The sequence below is a fragment of the Bos indicus x Bos taurus genome, unplaced genomic scaffold (assembly GCF_003369695.1).
Source record: "Bos indicus x Bos taurus breed Angus x Brahman F1 hybrid unplaced genomic scaffold, Bos_hybrid_MaternalHap_v2.0 tig00001745_arrow_arrow_obj, whole genome shotgun sequence".
In the NCBI taxonomy this organism is placed as follows: Eukaryota; Metazoa; Chordata; class Mammalia; order Artiodactyla; family Bovidae; genus Bos; species Bos indicus x Bos taurus.
In genome coordinates this window covers 1-19360 of record NW_020867455.1, presented here as the reverse complement: position 1 = coordinate 19360, position 19360 = coordinate 1, and the positions used below count along the sequence as shown (strand labels likewise).

The 19360-nt window shown below is 38.5% G+C and overlaps 1 protein-coding gene across 1 annotated transcript; it reads right to left on the bottom strand.

Annotated features, from left to right (window-relative positions):
* Positions 1 to 332: 332 nt before the first annotated feature.
* Positions 333 to 19251, bottom strand: LOC113888784 (cytochrome P450 2C31-like). Its single transcript, XM_027535778.1, has 4 exons — positions 19108 to 19251; positions 17936 to 18133; positions 2794 to 2935; positions 333 to 728 (listed from the first exon to the last, which is right to left on the bottom strand). The coding sequence occupies exons 1-4, from the start codon at positions 19249 to 19251 to the stop codon at positions 547 to 549; spliced, it is 666 nt and encodes a 221-aa protein (XP_027391579.1). The 3' UTR covers positions 333 to 546.
* Between the last annotated feature and the right edge of the window lie 109 nt (positions 19252 to 19360).

Genomic DNA, 19360 nt, shown 5'->3' with positions numbered 1-19360 from the left:
GCAAATGTAATTTTGGTCTCATGTTATTCCCTCTAGCTGGAGCAATCTTCCTCTGCTTTCTTCCTGCATGTGTGTATGTATATATACATATATAAAAACATATACATCACACATATAATTACACTTTAATGAACATTGAAAAAAACAGAAATTATACATGCCAAACTGTCAAGAGATAATAGCAGTAAGAGATGAGTACATTATATATATATATTTTTTAACACATGTGATAATTTTCTACTCTAATTTTTTTAAAAATCAAAATATGACATTTATGAGGTACCTTTTCACTGTAGATAAGATACAGTTTAAGATCTCAGGATAGAATTACGAAAAAACATTTTATTGAAGACAAAACAGTGAGCTGTAGTTCATGAAGCAAAACTTGAACTGAATCTTAAAGAAAATCAGAAGAGACAGGGCTCAGGAAAGTCACTCCTGACTCTAAGGGAGAGGTGGACCATAGCTAACAGCAGGGGCAAAGGGCATCAGCTTGTGTAGACAGAGCTGGAGAGGCTCATCTGTGATCCGGCAGCAGCCCTTTCTTCAGACTGGAATGAAACAGACCTCGTAGAAGTGTGGTATAGATCCCACTCCTTTCAGAAGTGGTGCAGTATCAATGTTCTTCAGATCAGCCAGAGGTTTCAAGGTAAATTTCTGTAAAATGCTGACCAGGAGTAAAAACAGTTCCATGCGGGCCAGGCCTTCTCCAACACAAACTCTTTTTCCTAGAAATGAGACATAAATGAAATATCCATATAATTCTCATTTGACCTAGTGCACAGGGAGGTGTAGATGAATATGAAATGAAAGAATAGAGTAAATAAATAGATAAACTAAGGAAAGACCAAATAACCAATGGCTTCTCCTATTTACACCAAAATCTGGTCTGCTTCATTCCCTCAGAACATATTTCTGTGTACATTCTATTTAATATATTTTTTTTAATCCCTTCTGTACACCCATGTGGGAATTGCTTTCCTGAGGGTGGCCAGTGACATTTTTCTACACTCACACACACACACAGATATACACAAACACACAGACATATACACACAAACAGACGTATATACACACACTTACTCATCCCAATCGGCATGAGACACACTATATGTTCTCCATCTACCTCCAACCCAAGTCTCAACAACAGGTTTATTTCTCCTCATCTGATTTCTAAAATAATCTTGACCTTGCCATGTCCCTGTTTTAACACTATTTTAAGAGTTTACCACTATCAGCTATAAAAAGAAATGTCACAAACTAGACAAAAGTATGACTACATGTTCACCAATCCCAGACACATAAGCTATTTGAGGTGTTAGGAATTTCCAGTCATTCCTCCAACTGAAATACTCGTCTCCTCAACTCTGCCAGCTGAGATTCTCTACATCCTTCTAGATCCACTGCATCTGTCATTTACTCTATACAAACTTCTTTGATCTATTCAGGTAGATATAATTTACTCCCTCATTGGTATTCCACAAGACTTATTAGTGCTTCTAATACAGAATATTTCACATGAAATTATAATTATTCCTCTGTCCCACACACTGGAATATAAGCTCATAAGGTAAAGCCTTAGATCTTGTAATGGTAGCACAGTGTCAGGACAAAAGCAATCCCACAAACTCTGTAAACTGAACAGAAATCTCGAGCAGGCTCATTATGTAACAATGGACCCAAAATTCAGGAAGAATATAAGATTAGCATTGTCTGTCCATGCGGTCACCTCTGGGCACTGTTCATAGTCTGGGGGTGTTTCTCCATCTTCCCAGATCCATTCTGTTTGTTTTTCTTTTGCACCTACTCTGTGTTTACGAAGTTGATTTCTTTGGAACGCACAACCCCAATAGTTAGTTACCTTCTTTACTGTGAGTAAACTCAGAGGATTAAACATTGAGAAGGTTAGAGTATGCCCTCCCTCAGTCCCAGCCTGTCAGGCCACAGTTTCAGCAGTGGCTATATTCTCCAACCTACAGACCCATCTCCTGCTGAGGCAGCCATTCTCTTTGCTAAAAGTCTGCTTGAGTTTCAGCAACACCCTCCTTCTCCTGACTCTTCGACACAGGATGGTAACATCGTCCTGCTGATGCTCATACCTGAGTACTTGACCACTCCTTGCCATGTCCCTTAATCGTGTCCACACCTCTGAAAACAGTCTCTTCATTAAACTGTCTAAAGTATCCTACCTCTTTCTTTCAAGGACCCTGACAAATTAAAGGAAGATACTAAATATAAAATGTTTCTTCCTGCAAGAAAACTTCCTTTATCTTCCAACTACTCTGCCCTCTGCTGTGTCCCTCAAAACGCAAGATTCAGGAGCTTCTCTCTCTGGATGCCCACTGAAAGAGTGGAAACACTCTGAAGAGTATTTTCTCTCTGGAGTATCCTTGCCTTTAACCTGCATTTCTCTTTCTTAGAGGAAGGATGCATCTGTTACTCACATTTGTATCTCTGGACCTGAGTGAGCATGAGTCTACTACATATAAGGTATGCAGACTACATTGAGTGAATTGACTTCATTGAGTGAATTGACTTCTCAGGGCAGGGGAGAAAAGCCGCAGTGTCTAGAAGCCTAATATCTAGGAGGAGCTCTTAGGAGACTCAGCAGTGGGTAAGAGAGCAGAAGTCAGGAAATACAGCCTCCAATCCAATGAGAAATTATCTGCACTTTGGGAGTGGTGCCTCTGGCCTCATGCAAATGACAATTTGTCCAGCCCAGACTAGCCTCCATGCAAAGCCCTTCCTTCTCTCATTTCACCACTGATGTAGACAAAAATGAAGCATGCTTGCCTGCTGAAAAAACCATGAAGTAGTCACTCTTCTTAAAGTTACCACTTTTATCCAGGAAGTGACCAGGATCAAACTGCTCTGGGTTGGGAAACTCCTTGCCATCGTGCAGGACAGAAGTCAGAGATGTTAATATGGTTGTGCCCTGAGATAAAGAGAAACAGATTAACTGGATTATAAAAATGGTCATGGAGCTTGAAAAAAAAAATACCTTGTCTAATCCTTTCCTTTTGTAGATGAGATGACTGAAGCACACATACAAAAAAAAAAAATTTATTCTTTCCATGTCAGAGAACAAGTTAATGACCAAGCCTGTGCTGTGCTTAGACACTCAAGTCATGTCCGACTCTTTGCAACCCCATGGACTGTAGCCCACCAGGCTCCTCTGTCCATGGGGATTCTCCAGGCAAGAATACTGGAGTGCCATGCCCTCCTCCAGGGGACCTTTCCAACCCAGGGGTCAAACCTAGGTCTCCCTCATTGCAGGCAGATTCTTTACTGTCTGAGCCACCAGGGAAGCCCAGTGACCAAGCCTAACAGATCTTAAATCCTACAACGCCAGTTCAGGGCACTGTTAAAACCTGACTCCAAGACAATAGTCTTCAGCTTGTAGTCTACCTACTGCACTTGCTTTCCAGTAAATTAAAGGAGCTGCGTTTTTCTTGACAAAAAACGTTAAACGTGCTGATGTCACTGAAAATCTAGCTCTTTCTCTTTGGAATCAAATATGACATCTTCTTCAAAACTACATGAGTGGCCATATTTTTAAAAACTATTTTCTTCTCCTACTAAGATGAGTAACTAGTAAGCATACCCTCCTCCTGCCATGTTTTTTCAATGTATTTGTTGAATATTCTTCTGGAAGTAGGATGGCATTTCTGGTTTCTTGTAAGGTTTTCCTAAACTCAGAGATACCAAATAACATAATGATTTAGAGTTTAGTTTTTAGAATGAGTTGAATTTTTCTCTGCTAAATTAATCTCTGTGACTATAGGAAAGTTTTTTGTTTTGTTTTGTTTTTAACATTTGCATGCCTCATTTTCATCACAAGTAAAATATAAACAGGGAGTTGCCTGGTGGCTAAGCTTCAATCTGTAGCTTAGGTTTAATCCCTGGTTAGGGAACTGAGACCCCACAAGTGGCTCAGCAAGCCAAAAAAAACTAAACTGACAACAACAACAACAAAAAACATAAGCAATAAATTTGCATTATTTTATTATATAATGAGATAATATAAGAAATACTTTTTAAACAGAGATTATTGCCACAAGCTAAAATGCTCAATAAGTAGAAATTTTGCTGCTGTTATGATAACAATGATTTTATTCACAATATTTTGGGATCATAATACTACAGAGACAAAATTCAAATTCAGATTCATCTGAATGCCTTCTGGTGTACTGTATGGCCTTTCCAAATACATGATATACTTCTCACTCCAAAACATCATAGATTGAAAGACAGACCATCATTTCCATATGGGCAAATAAATAAAAGAATCAAGATTGCCAGGAGAAATAAAAATAACCTCAGATATGAAGATAACAACACCCTTATGGCAGAAAGTGAAGAGGAACTAAAGAGCCTCTTGATGAAAGTGAAAGGTGAAAAAACTGACTTAAAACTCAACATTCAAAAAACTAGGGTCAGGGCATCCAGTTCCATCACTTCATGGCAAATAGATGGGGAAACAATGGAAACAGTGACAGACTTTATTTTCTTGGGCTCCAAAATCACTGCAGATGGTGACCACAGCCATGAAATTAAAAGACGCTTAGTCCTTTGAAGAAAAGCTATGATCAACCTAGACAACATATTAAAAAGCAGAGACATTACTTTGCTGACAAAGGTGTGTCTAGTTAAAGCTATGGTTTTTCCAATAGTTAAATATAGAGTTGGAACATAAAGAATGTTGAGCACTGAAGAATTGATGCTTTTGAACTGTGGTATTGGAGAAGACTCTTGAGAGTCCTTTAGACTGCAAGGAGATCAAACCAGTCAATCCTGAAGGAAACCAGTCCTGAAAGTTCATTGGAAGGACTGATGTTGAAGCTCCAATACTTTGGCCACCTGATGCAAAGAACTGACCCATTCAAAAAGACCCTGATGCTGGGAAAGATTGAAGGCAGGAGGAGAAGTGGATGACAGAGGGTGAGATGATTGGATGGCATCACCAACTCGATATACAGGAGTTTAAGAAAGCTCCAGGGGATGGTGATGGACAGGGAGGCTGGCGTGCTTCAGTCCATGGGGTCGCAAAGAGTTGGTCATGAATGAGTAATTGAACTGACTGGAATAAAGGGGAAACTGAAGTTTCAGTCTTTCCTGAACCTCTTCCTTATGACACAGCAACTCCTGTGATTCATTTTCTGACCTGGATGGGCTTAGAGATATACCCTGAGCATGAAGTACAGGAAGATAGTATGGCCACAGTACAAAGGCTTTCATATAAAGTTAATTAGTGACAAAAAAATGTATCCTGGATGATGGGACCATCTGTTGCTATTTAGTGTCTGAGTTGTGTCTGACTCTTTACGACCCCAAGGACTATAGCCTGCCAGGCCACTCTGTCTGTGAGATTTCCCAGGCAAGAATACTGGAGTGGGTTGCCATTTCCTTCTCCAGGGGATCTTCCCAACTGAGGAAGATGGGACCATCTACTTCAAGATATAACAGAGTAACTGTTTTTGAGTTACCCTCACAAACCTGAAATATATATAAAAACAGACAGGAGGACTTCCCTGGTGATCCAGTGGTGAACAATCTGCCTGCCACAGGACATGGGTTTGATCCCTGGTCCGGGAACATCCCACATGCCTCGGGGCAACAAAGTCCGTGCACTGCAACTACTGAGCCCGCATGCTCTACAGCCTGCATGATGCAAGAAGACACGCCACTGCAATGAGAAGCCCAGGCACTGCACTAGAGACTAGCCTCTGCTCATCACAACTAGAGAAACCACAAGCAGCAATGAAGACCCAGTGCAGCCAAATTAAATAATACTTTCTGAAATCCTCAGGGGAAAAAACACGAAGTAACAGTTTTCCAGCATTGAACAAGAAGCAATCCAGGATTGTGATACTTTAATAAAGAGGAATTAGGTAGACCCTATGCTGCTGCTGCTGCTGCTAAGTCGCTTCAGTCGAGTCCGACTCTGTGCGACCCCATAGACGGCAGCCCACCAGGCTCCCCCGTCCCTGGGATTCTCCAGGCAAGAACACTAGAGTGGGTTGCCATTTCCTTCTCCAATGCATGAAAGTGAAAGTGAAGTCGCTCAGTCGTGTCCGATTCTTAGCGACCCCATGGACTGCAGCCTACCAGGCTCCTCCACCCATGGGATTTTCCAGGCAAGAGTACTGGAGTGGGTTGCCATTGCCTTCTCTAGGGTAGACCCTATATTCACTCCTAATATACTTCTGAGAACGCTTTCCTCCTAGTGTGCAGGGAGGTGGCAGCCAAGCAAAGTGGGACCCTTTCTGAGCTAAGGAGACAGAGATCAAAACTTGATGCCTACAACTCATGAGGAAGGACACAAGTCAGGAAGAATCTATAAACAGGGAAGATCTCAAAAGTATACAAGACTATTCTCTGTACATTCATGTCTGTGGGTTGGGCAGCTTCAGGACCCCAATTAGAGTATGACTCTTGGGGAGGTGAGAACTGAAGGTGGATACCAGATGCTGTACAGTGATAGAGAAGTTGAGGTTCAAACCCAATGCAACTCAGATTTTCTGTCATGATTGATCCCCCAAATTCTAAGTTGTTGGATTAATGAACCCACCCTGGACTAAGGGTCATGCCCTAAGATTAAATCAAAAATTGAAATTAGATCACAATGACAAACAATTATAGTAAGCTTAAGAGACTAAAGGACATATGTCAGTGATTTAGCTGCTTATCAAAATAAAATTCAGTGCCCTTAAAGAAAGGGTAATCCAGACTCCCCATAAAACATCACTCAAAATGTTCACTATACAACAGAAAATTAAAAGTAAATGTGAAATGAAGTAAATGTGACCCAAGTTTGAAGGGAAAAGAGCCAATAGAAGTAGAACCCATATTATCCTAGATATTAGAATTATCTAAGAACTACACAAGAACTACAAACCATCCATCATAAGTATATCCAAGTTCTTAAAGGAATAATTAATAACAAAAAAAGAATAAATGGGAGATCTCAACAGAGATTCAAAACGATAAAAATAGAAATTCTAGAAATGAAACTTTTACTGGATTGAATTAAAACATTAGAGACTGCAAAAGAAAAGATTAGTGAATTTAGAGACATAAAAATAGAGTAACGGCTGAGAAGCCCCTATTGGAAGAACTTCCCAACAGACAGTAAGTATAAACTGTGAAATACAAACAAACACACACATTCTGCAAGGTAGCCAAAACCATGAAGACACTCAAGTGTAGAAAACACTTGAGGAGAGAAAAAGATACTGGGTGAGTTTTCCATTTTAATGATGTTATCATGAGGAGAGGTCTCAGACAACAAAATATTGAGTGACTAAAACATGGCCATAAGCCACATCTCACTGCTTTAAAGAATCAAGGACAACATTCAGCTGTACCTACTGCACAGAAATGAAAAAAGCGGCTGTGGGGGGTAATACCATAAAAGAAAGAGCCAGAGCACAGGACCCTTAAATTCCGTATATGAAATATCCCAAAAAACTGACAATCCTATAATCCTTGAATTATATGCAGAATAAATTCCAGATAACTACCCTAAAGTTAAAAAAAAAACTAAATTTAAAACTCAGAATTTTGAGTTGAGAACAACAATGACCTGCTAAAACAAGAAAATGAACAAAGCTGGATGTTCCTCAAAGGACATAAATGAACCAAAAGTCCCTATGATATATCATTAAAAATATGTAGGACAAAATCCAAAATAATTAGACACACATACATACACACACACACACACACACCAAGAAAATGTTACCTATACACAAGAGAAAGAGAAGAACAACAGTAACACTAAAATAACAATAGTGATAATGAAATAAACAGATAAGAATTTTGAATCACAATCAAATTTTGAATTTATAATCATAACTATTATAGTCAAGGAAATGAAAAAATGTCTCAACATGAAGTAAAATGTTAATGAATGAATTATCAAAATATAAATTGTAAAGAGAAGCCAAATGGAAAATCCAAAACCTAAATTTATGGTAGATTAGATTAATTATTAAATAGGCTTTGCAATAGTTTGAAAGAAAAAATTGGTGAAATAGAAGAAAAATCAATAAAACTTTTTTCAGTCTGGAGAAAAGGAAAAAATTGAAAACAAATAAGCAACCAGAACCTAAGGAACCTTTTCAACAACACAAAAGGTGATTGGAGTACCAAAAAAGAAAAAGAAAATAAGTAAGAGAGGACGGGTAAAATATATTAGAGAAAATAATGAAGAAAATGTAGACATCTACAATGTAGACAAATAGAATAAATAAAACAAAATCAGACTTAAACATAAATATATTGCAGTTAAAATTTAGTCAGATACACACAGAAAACTTGAAGGCAGTCGAAGAAAAATGGCCCATTACCTACACAAGAACAAGAATTCAAATGACGGCTGACTACTCATCAATAAAAATGGAAACCAGAAAATAGTAAAATGAAATATTTAAAGTGCTAAAGGGAAAAAACGTATAGCCAGTTAACACAGTAATCTATATCCAGATACCCACCTGTTGTAAACAAAGTTTTATTGGAATATTTCCCTGCATATTTCTTAAAGCATTATCTATGGTTACCTTTTTCTACAATGGCAGGTTAAGACCACATGGTCCACAAAATCTGTATCACTGCTTGGCCTCTTAAAGAGATGTTTGCCAACCCTGTTAAAAGCAATAATTATAACACTAATGGTAGCTTTATAATATACATAGATATTATACATGTGATAACTTTGGTATAAAGGAAGAGGAGCAAGTTGAATAGTCATATATGATTGCAGTGTTCTTGTATTCTTTAATTTAATAGTTTAATTTTAAGAAGACTGTAAAAATTTAAGAATACATATTGTAATCTCAAGACAAATCATTTAAAAAATAGTTCAATGACAATAGATATTTACAATCCTGAAAAAAAAACTACTAATCTAGAGGAAGGCAGGAAATGAGAAGTAGAGAGATATAAAAAAGAGGGACAAAAAAAAAAAAAAAAAGCAATTATTTAAAAGTACAGTTATTCCCAAGAGAAAACAGTAAAGGAGGAAGAGTAGAGTTATGAACCTGATGGGTAAGCAGGACACAAATGATGAATCTGCAAATATAGACCCATCATATCAGTAATTATATTAAATTGCAATAAACTAAACATTCCAATTTAAAAAGTAGAATGCACTTACTAGACCTATAAGGACAATCCATCCAAAAGCAATAGAACACAGTGTCCTCAAGCACACATGAAACATTACCCAGAATAGATCATATGTTAAGGCACAAAACAAGTATTAAGAAGTTTTAGAAGACTGAAATCACATCATATCAAGTATATTTCCAAAGGAAATATTATAAATTGAGAAATCAATTATAAGAAAAGTGGAAAATTCACAGAGATGTGGATATTAAACAATATGCTACTGAACAATCAAAGGATCAAAGAATAAATCAAAAGAGAACCAAAAAGTACCTTGAGACACACAAAAAAGTAAACATGATGGCATACCAAAACTTGTGAGATCAGGAAAAGCAGTTCTAAGAGAAAAGTTCAGTGATAAATGCCTACATCAAAAAATGAGAATGATATCAAACAAGCAACCTAACTTGACATCTCAAAGAACTAGAGAAAGAAGAAAAAACAAAGCTCAAAGTCAGCAGAAGGAAGGAAATAGAGATCGTAAAGTAAATAAAAGAAACAGAGACCAATAAGAAAAAGAAAAAAAAAACAAAAAAACAATGAGACTAAGAGTTAGCTTTTTAAAGCCATAAACAAAACTGACAAACCTTTAGCTAGACTTACCAAGAAGAAATAAGACTAAAATAAGCAGAAATAAAACAGGAAACATTACAACTGATACCGGACAAATACATACAATCATAACAAACTGTTAATATAATGAACCATACCAGAACAAATTGGAGAATTTAGAAAAAATAGATTCTTAGAAACCTACAACCTATCAAGAAAGAATCATGAAGAATTAGAAATCTGAATACATGAATCACGAGTAAGGAGATTGAACTGGCAATCCCAAAACACAAAGTGCAGGACAAGACAGTTTCACTGATTAACTCTAACAAATATATAAAGAGAAATAAATACCAATTCTCAAACTCTTCCAAAAAATACAAGAGGAAAGGCCACTTGCAAACTAACTTTGAAAAGCCAACATTACCCTTCTATTATAACCAAAAAGAATATTACATGAAATGAAAATTATAGGCCAATATCCTTGATATCTGGTCCCATCACTGCATGGCTAAAAGAAGGGGGAAAAGTGGAAACAGTGACAGATTTTGTTTTCTTGGGCTCCAAAGTAACTCACTGCAGACAGTGACCACAGCCATGAAATTAAAAAACGCTTGCTCCTTGGAAGAAAAGCTATGATAAACCTAGGCAGCATATTAGACAGCATATAAACCTAGACAGCAGAGACATCATGCTGCCAACAAAGGTCCATACAGTCAAAGCTATGGTTTTTCCAGTTAATTATGTATGGATGTGAGAGTTGGACCATAAAGAAGGCTGAGTGCCAAAAAATTGGTGCTTCCGAATTGTGCTGCTGGAGAAGACTCTTGAAGAGTCCCTTGGACTGCAACATCAAACAAGTCAATCCTAAAGGAAGTCAGCCCTGAATATTCATTGGAAGGACTGATGTTGAAGCTGAAGCTCCAATATTTTGGCCACGTGATTCGAAGAACCAACTCATTGGAAAAGAAACTGATGCTTGGAAAGATTGAAGACAAGCGGAGAAGAGGGCGGCAAAGGATGAGATGGTGAGACAGTATCACCAACATAATGGACATGAATTTGAGCAAATTCTGGGAGATGGTGAAAGTCAAGGAAGCCTGGCATAATACAGTCCATGGGGATGAAAAGAGTCAGACACGACTTAGGGACTGAAAAACAACAACAATCCTTGATAAACATAGATTCAAAAATCCTAAACAAAATATTAGCAAACTGAATTGAAGAATACAGTAACAGGTGGATTTATGAGCAAGATGGATTTATCCCAGGGATGCAAGGATGATTCAACATGTGTAAATCAACTGGTGTGTTAGAACTCATTAACAAAATGGGGAATAAAAAACAAAGAATCCTCTCAGTTGATTCAGAAAAAAAAAAAAAAGCATTTGATGAAATTCAACTTTCATTTATCATAAAAACTCTCAACAAAGTGGTATAGAGGGAAGGTACCTCAACCTAAAACAAGCTATATATGACAGCCCAACAATCAATATGATACTCAACAGTGAAAAGGTGAAAACTTTTGCTTTAAGATCAGTAAGAAGACCAGAATCACCACTTATATTGAACAGAAGGATTCAGGGTTTGGGGGAAAAAAAAATTTTTTTTTTTTACTTTACAATATTCCATTGGTTTTGCCATACATCAACACGAATCTGCCATGGGTATACACGTGTTCCCCATCATGAACCCCCCTCCCACCTCCCTCACCATACCATCCCTCTGGGTCATCCCAGCACACCAGCCCCAAGCATCCTGTATCATGCATCAAACCTGGACTGGTGATTTGTTTCACATATGATGATTTGTTCACATATGATGATTCATTCTACATGTTTCATTGCCATTCTCCCAAATAATCCCACCCTCGTCCTCTCCCACAGAGTCCAAAAGACTGTTCTATACATCTGTGTCTCTTTTGCTGTCTTGCATACAGGGTTATCCTTGCTGCTGCTGCTACTAAGTCACTTCAGTCATGTCCGACTCTGTGCGACTCCATAGATGGCAGCCCGCCAGGCTCCCCTGTCCCTGGGATTCTCCAGGTAAGAACGCTGGAGTGGGTTGCCATTTCATTCTCCAATGCAAGAGACTGAAAAGTGAAAGTGAAGTCGCTCAGTCGTGTCCGACTCTGTGCGGCCCCATAGACAGCAGCCCACCAGGCTCCTCCATGCATGGGATTTTCCAGGCAAGAGTACTGGAGTGGGTGTCATTGCCTTCTCGAGGGTTATTGTTACCATCTTTCTAAATTCCATATATATGCATTAGTATACTGTATTGATGTTTTTCTTTCTGGCTTCCTTTACTCTGCATAAGAGGCTCCAGTTTCATCCACCTCATTAGAACTGATTCAAATGTATTCTTTTTAATGGCTGAGTAATACTCCACTGTGTATATGTACCATGGCTTTCTTATCCATTCATCTGCTGATGGGCATCTAGGTTGCTTCCATGTCCTGGCTATTATAAACACTGCTGCGATGAACATCGGGGTACACATGTCTCTTTCAATTCTGGTTTCCATGGTGTGTATGCCCAGCAGTGGGATTGCTGGGTCACATGCAAGTTCTATTTCTGGTTTTTTAAGGAATCTCCACACTGTTCCTCATAGAGGCTGTACTAGTTTTCATTCCCACCAACAGTGTAAGAGGGTTCCCTTTTCTCCACACCCTCTCCAGCATTTATTGCTTGTAGACTTTTGGATAGCAGCCATTCTGACTGGCATGAAATGGTACCTCATTGTGGTTTTGGTTTGCATTTCTCTGATAATGAGTGATGTTGAGCATCTTTTCATGTGTTAGCCATCTGTATGTCTTCTTTGGAGAAATGTCTGTTTAGTCCTTTGGCCCATTTTTTGATTGGGTCATTTATTTTTCTGGAATTGAGCTGTAGGAGTTGCTTGTATATTTTTGAGGTTAATTCTTTGTCAGTTGCTTCATTTACAATTATTTTCTCCCATTCTGAAGGCTGTCTTTTCACCTTGCCTAGAGTTTCCTTTGTTGTGCAGAAGCTTTTAACTTTAATTAGGTCCCATTTGTTTATTTTTCTTTCATTTCCAATAATCTGGGAAGTGGGTCATAAAGGATCCTGCTGTGATTTATGTAAGAGAGTGTTTTGTCTGTGTTCTCCTCTAGAAGTTTTATAGTTTCTGGTCCTACATTTAGATCTTTAATCCATTTTGAGTTTATTTTTGTGTATGGTGTTAGAAAGTGTTCTAGTTTCATTGTTCTACAAGTGGTTGACCAGATTTCTCACCATCACTTGTTAAAGAGATTGTCTTTAATCCATTGTATATTCTCGCCTCCTTTGTCAAAGATAAGGTGTCCATAGGTGTGTGGATTTATCTCTGGGCTTTCTATTTTGTTCCATTGATCTATATTTCTGTCTTTGTGCCAGTACCATACTGTCTTGATGACTGGCTTTATAGTAGAGCCTGAAGTCAGGTGGGTTGATTCCTCCAGTTCCATTCTTCTTTCGCTAGATTGCTTTGGCTATTTGAGATTTTTTGTATTGCCATACAAGTTGTGAAATTATTCATTCTAGCTCTGTGAAAAATACCGTTGGTAGCTTGATAGCGATTGCATTGAATCTGTAGATTGCTTTCAGTAGTATACTCATTTTCACTATATTGATACTTCTGATCAATTAAGTTTATTTCTGCATCTATTAGTGTCCTCTTTGATTTCTTTCACCAGTGTTTTATAGTTTTCTATATATAGGTCTTTTGTTTTTTAGGTAGATATATTCCTAAGTATTTTATTCTTTTCTTTGCAGTGGTGAATGGAATTGTTTCCTTAATTTCTTTTTCTATTTTCTCCTTATTAGTGTACAGGAAAGCAAGGGATTTCTGTGTGTTGATTTTATATCCTGAAATTTTACTATATTCATTGATTAGCTCTGGTAATTTTCTGGTGGAGTCTTTAAGGTTCTATGTAGAGGATCATGTCATCTGCATACGGTCAGAGTTTTACTTCTTCTTTTCCAATTTGGATTCCTTTTATTTGTTTTTCCGCTCTGATTGCTATGGCTAAAACTTCCAAAACTATGTGGAATAGTAGTGGTGAAAGTGGGCACCCTTGTCTTGTTCCTGACTTTAGGGGAAATGCTTTCAATTTTTCACCATTGAGGATAATGTTTGCTGTGGGTTTGTCATATATAGCCTTTATTATGTTGAGGTATGTTCCTTCTATTCTTGCTTTCTGGAGGGTTTTTATCATAAATGGATGTTGAATTTTATCAAAGGCTTTCTCTGCATCTATTGAGATAATCATATGGCTTTTATTTTTCAATTTGTTAATGTGGTGTATTACATTGATTGATTTGCAGATATTGAAGAATCCTTGCATTCCTGGGATAAAGCCCACTTGGTCATGGTGTATGATCTTTTTAATGTGTTGTTGGAGTCTGATTGCTAGAATTTTATTAAGAATTTTTGCATCTATGTTCATCAGTGATATTGGCCTGTAGTTTTTTTTTGTGTGTGTGGCATCTTTGTCAGGTTTTGGTATTAGGCTTATGGTGGCCTCATAGAATGAGTTTGGAAGTTTACCTTCCTCTGCAATTTTCTGGAAGAGTTTGAGTAGGATAGGTATTAGCTCTTCTCTAAACTTTTGGTAGAATTCAGCTGTGAAGCCGTCTGGACCTGGGCTTTTATTTGCTGGAAGATTTCTGATTACAGTTTCAATTTCCATGCTTGTGATGGGTCTGTTAAGATTTTCTATTTCTTCCTGGTTCAGTTTTGGAAAGTTGTACTTTTCTAAGAATTTGTCCATTTCTTCCACGTTGTCCATTTTATTGGCATATAATTGCTAATAGTAGTCTCTTATGATCCTTTGTATTTCTGTGTTGTCTGTTGTGATCTCTCCATTTTCATTTCTAATTTTATTGATTTGATTTTTCTCCCTTTGTTTCTTGATGAGTCTGGCTAATGGTTTGTCAATTTCATTTATCCTTTCAAAGAACCAGCTTTTGGCTTGTTGATTTTTGCTATGGTCTCCTTTGTTTATTTTGCATTTATTTCTTCCCTAATGTTTAAGATTTCTTTCCTTCTACTAACCCTGGGATTCTTCATTTCTTCCTTTTCTAGTTGCTTTAGGTGTAGAGTTAGATTATTTATTTGACTTTTTTCTTGTTTCTTGAGGTATGCCTCAAGAGGTATTGCTATGAACTTTCGCCTTAGCACTGCTTTTACATGTCTCATAGGTTTTGGGTTGTTGTGTTTTCATTTTCATTCATTTCTATGCATATTTTGATTTCTTTTTTGATTTCTTCTGTGATTTGTTGGTTATTCACAATTCGTTTTTCTTTTTTCCTCTCTGATTCATTTATTTCTACCATTCTATCTTCTACCTCACTAATTCCTATCTTCTGCCTCTGTTACTCTACTATTTGTTCCCGCAGAGTGTTTTTGACCTCATTTATTGCATTATTCATTATATATTTACTCTTTTTTATTTCTCCCTGGTCCTTGTTAAACCTTTCTTGCATCTCCTCAATCCTTCTCTTCAGGCTATTTATCTGTGATTCCATTTTGATTTCAATATTTTGGATCATTTTCACTATCATTATTCAGAATTTTTTTATCACATAGATTCCCTATCTCTTCCTCTTTTGTTTGGTTTAGTGGGCATTTATCCTGTTCCTTTACCTGCTGGGTATTCCTCTGTCTCTTCATCTTGTTTTATATTGCTCTGTTTGGGGTGGCCTTTCTGTATTCTGGCATTTTTTGGAGTACTCTTTATTATGGAGTTTCCTCACTGTGGGTGGGGTTGTATGGGTGGCTTGTCAAGGTTTCCTGGTTAGGGAAGCTTGTGTCAGTGTTCTGGTGGGTGGAGCTAGATTTCTTCTCTCTGGAGTGCAATGAAGTGTCCAGTAATGAGTTATGAGATGTCAATGGGTTTTGGAGTGACTTTGGGCAGCCTGTATACTGAAGCTCAGGGCTGTGTTCCTGTGTTGCTGGAGAATTTGCTTGGTATGTCTTGCTCTGGAACTTGTTGGCCCTTGGTGTGCTTGGTTTCAGTGTAGGTATGCAGGCGTTTGATGAGCTCCTGTCGATTGATGCTCCCTTTAGTCAGGAGTTCTCTGGTGTTCTCAGGATTTGGACTTAAGCCTCCTGCTTCTGGTTTTCAGTCTTATTTTTACAGTAGCCTAAGACTTCTCCATCTGTACAGCACCATTGATAAAAACATCTCCTTTCGAAAACAATGGGCTGCTTTTCTGGGTGCCTGATGTCCTCTGCCGGCATTCAGAAGTTGTTTTGTGGAATTTACTGAGCGTTCTTTTGATGAGTTTGTGGGGGAGAAAGTGGTCTCTACGTCCTATTCCTCCGCCATCTTAAGACCACCCACCACATTTTGGGAAAATTTTCTTAAGACACAAGAGAATTGGATATGTGTAAATGCTAATAGAAAGGAGCCAACAGGGAAGGAGAGAATTAAAGAAAAAAGAAGAACTGATTATTTAATTATGAATGCTCAAACTACTGCACAATTGCACTCATCTCACATGCTAGTAAGTAATGCTCAAAAGTCTCCAACCCAGGCTTCAGCAATACGTGAACCATGAACTTCCAGATATTCAAGCTGGTTTTAGAAAAGGCAGAGGAACCAGAGATCAAATTGCCAACATCTGCCGGATCATCAAAAAAGCAAGAGAGTTCCAGGAAAAAAAAAAAAAAAAAAACAACATCTATTTCTGCTTTACTGACTATGCCAAAGGACTTTGTGCAGATCACAATAAATCATGGAAAATCCTGAAAGAGATGGGAATACCAGACCACCTGACCTTCCTCTTGAGAAACCTGTATGCAGGTCAGCAAGCAAGAGTTAGAACTGGACATGGAACAACAGACTTGCTCCAAATAGGAAAAGGAGTTATGTCAAGGCTGTATATTTTCACCCTGCTTATTTATCTTATATGCAGGGTACATCATGAGAAACGCTGGGTGGGAGGAAGCACAAGCTGGAATCAAGATTGCTGAGAGAAATATCAATAACCTCAGATATGCAGATGACCCAACCCTTATGGCAGAAAGTGAAGAAGAACTAAAGAGCCTCTTGATGAAAGTGAAAAGGAGAGTGGAAAAGTTGGCTTAAAACTCAACATTTCAGAAAACTAAGATCATGGCACTCAGTCCCATCACTTCATGGCAAATAGGTGGGGAAACAGTGGCAGACCTTATTTTGGGGGCTCCCAAAATCACTGCAGATGGTCACTGCAGCCATGAAATAAAAAGACGCTTACTCTTTGGAAGGAAAAGTATGACCAACCTAAACAGCATAATTAAAAAGCACAGACATTACTTTGCCAATGAGGTCTGTCTAGTCAAGGCTATGATTTTTCCAGTGGTCATGTATGGATGTGAGAGTTGGACTGTGAAGAAAGCTGAGCAGTGAAGAAATTATGCTTTTGAATTCTGTTGTTGGAGAACACTCTTGAGAGTCCCTTGGACTGCAAGGAGATCCAACCAGTCCATCCTAAAGGAGATCAGTCCTGGGTGCTCATTGGAAGGACTGGTGTTGAAGCTGAAACTCCAATACTTTGGCCACTTGATGCGAAGAACTGACTCATTCAAAAAGACCCTGATGCTGGGAAAAATTGAAGACAGAAGGAGAAGGGGATGACAGAGGATGAAATGGTTGAATAGCTTCACTGACTCGATGGACATGAGTTTGAGTGGACTCTGGGAGTTGGTGATGCACAGGGAGGCCTGGTGTGCTGCACTTCATGAGGTCACAAAGAGTCAAACATGACTGAGCAACTGAACTAAACTGAACTGATTGAGTTGGTGACTATAATATTACCCGGATGGGCTGCACGGTCTTCCAGAAGGGATCAGTAGCTCAAATGCAGGTAGGGAGGAAGAAAACTGTTGCATTAGACTTTTGACAAGTGAAACGGATAAGGAGGTGCTTACTGATTAAGTGGTAAGAGTAATAAAATATACACTGGAATATAAGGGTTGGACAGAAGATTAGCCTAATGAACAGGCAGAATATGGGACTAACAATTTACTGAGAATCCTGTGGGAGTCTAAGTACTACTATATTTATTAAAATGTATCTACAAACTAAAAGGAAAGAAGCATGTGGTCAGCGGGTGAAATACCTGAGATATGACTGTGTAATAATATAGACAATTAGGCAATCTATACATCTTCTGCTGTGATAGTTGAACCTAAGAGTCTTAATGAGGAGTATAGATGAAATACCTCTCACCTTGGGAATGAGATATTCTCTGAATTTAATGTCCTGAGCTGCTGCATGGGGTAGGTTGTTGGGGACAATGTCAATGTATCTCTGGATCTCGTGGATCACAGCATCTGTGTAGGGCATGCGGCTCCTGTCCTGCATGCAGGGACTCCGGTTTCTGCCAACCACACGGTTAATTTCTTCCTGGACTTTAGCTGGCAAGGTAGAAATCAGAATTTATGTCAAGTGATAAGATATTTTATCTTCTTAATCATGATTACATTGTGGTAGGATATGGAGAGAAGGAAAAATTACATGTGTTTCCCTACAAGGGAAAAAAAGATATAGAATCAATGTCATGGGCAAATTGGAATTTCATTAGAGACTTAAATACACACATATATAAAGCACAGTTACATCATGAAATTCATTTCTCAATTCTGATTCTCTCCTTTGTGTATTTTTTAAAATAAACTCAGGGATGTGGGATCTCAAAGGCTCACATCATGCAGTTTAACCATTTTGTTTATGTCAGTTTTATTTTTATAAAGGTTCTAAGAGAGTAGAAGTACTCCATGCAGTAAATACTTAATAAATGGACCAACTGAACAATATGCTTGGTTGACTCAACACATAGGAATAATGAGTAAGTTAAGGGAGAATATCCATGATGACAGAGTAGAAAGACTCTGAGATCACCTCCTCCCACAAGCATTACAAAACGATTAATACAATGATTTACAGAGCAACTATCAATAAGAACAACCTGAAGTCTAAGAGAAAGTTCTTCAACAACTAAAGATCTAAGGATGGAATCATGAGATGCATAGGAGAAGCAGAAACATAGCACAGTTAAGACCATACCCCGGGGTAAGAGACCCATGAACAGGATAATTACAATTACAGAGGTTCTTCCTGAGAAGTGAGGGGTCTGAACCCATCACTGGGCTCCCTAACCCAGGAGTGCTGCACCAGGAAGATGAGCCCCCAGAGCACTTGGCTTTGCAGGCCAACAGGGCTTATTTCAGATGATCTAGTGAGCTGTGGGAAGTAGAGACTCCACTCTTAAAGAGTGTATACAAAATCTCACCCACTCTGGGACCCAGAAGCAGGAGCAGTAATTTGAAAGGAGCCTGGGTCAGACCCATTTATTGATCTTGGACAGGCTCCCAGAGAGGCACAGGACAGTTGGGGCTCACCTCCAGAACACATATGCTGGTAGCAGCTACTTTGGAGAGCTCATCCCAACACATGGACACGGATGATAGTGAGTGCAATTTTAGAATTTCCCTGTGGTTTATTAGTGCCAGAACTTGGCCCTTCTCATCAGCAGTTACACCCATTCTTGGATGTGGGAGGCCCAGTAGCTAGCTGGGCGGGACATATAGTCCTACCCACCCGCATCCCTGCCAGTTACTATAGCAGCCCTGACCCCCAGCTGTCCCTGGACCC

What these genes read in the sequence shown, in the direction of transcription:
- LOC113888784 (XM_027535778.1), bottom strand. Translation starts at nt 19,251, where the DNA reads ATGGGTGTAACTGCTGATGAGAAGGGCCAAGTTCTGGCACTAATAAAC. An exon ending in GAGAATATCTCATTCCCAAG is followed by an intron (nt 2,936 to 17,935) that starts GTGAGAGGTATT and finishes TCTTTATCTCAG; the next exon opens with GGCACAACCATATTAACATC. An exon ending in CTTCATGGTTTTTTCAGCAG is followed by an intron (nt 729 to 2,793) that starts GCAAGCATGCTT and finishes TCTCATTTCTAG; the next exon opens with GAAAAAGAGTTTGTGTTGGA.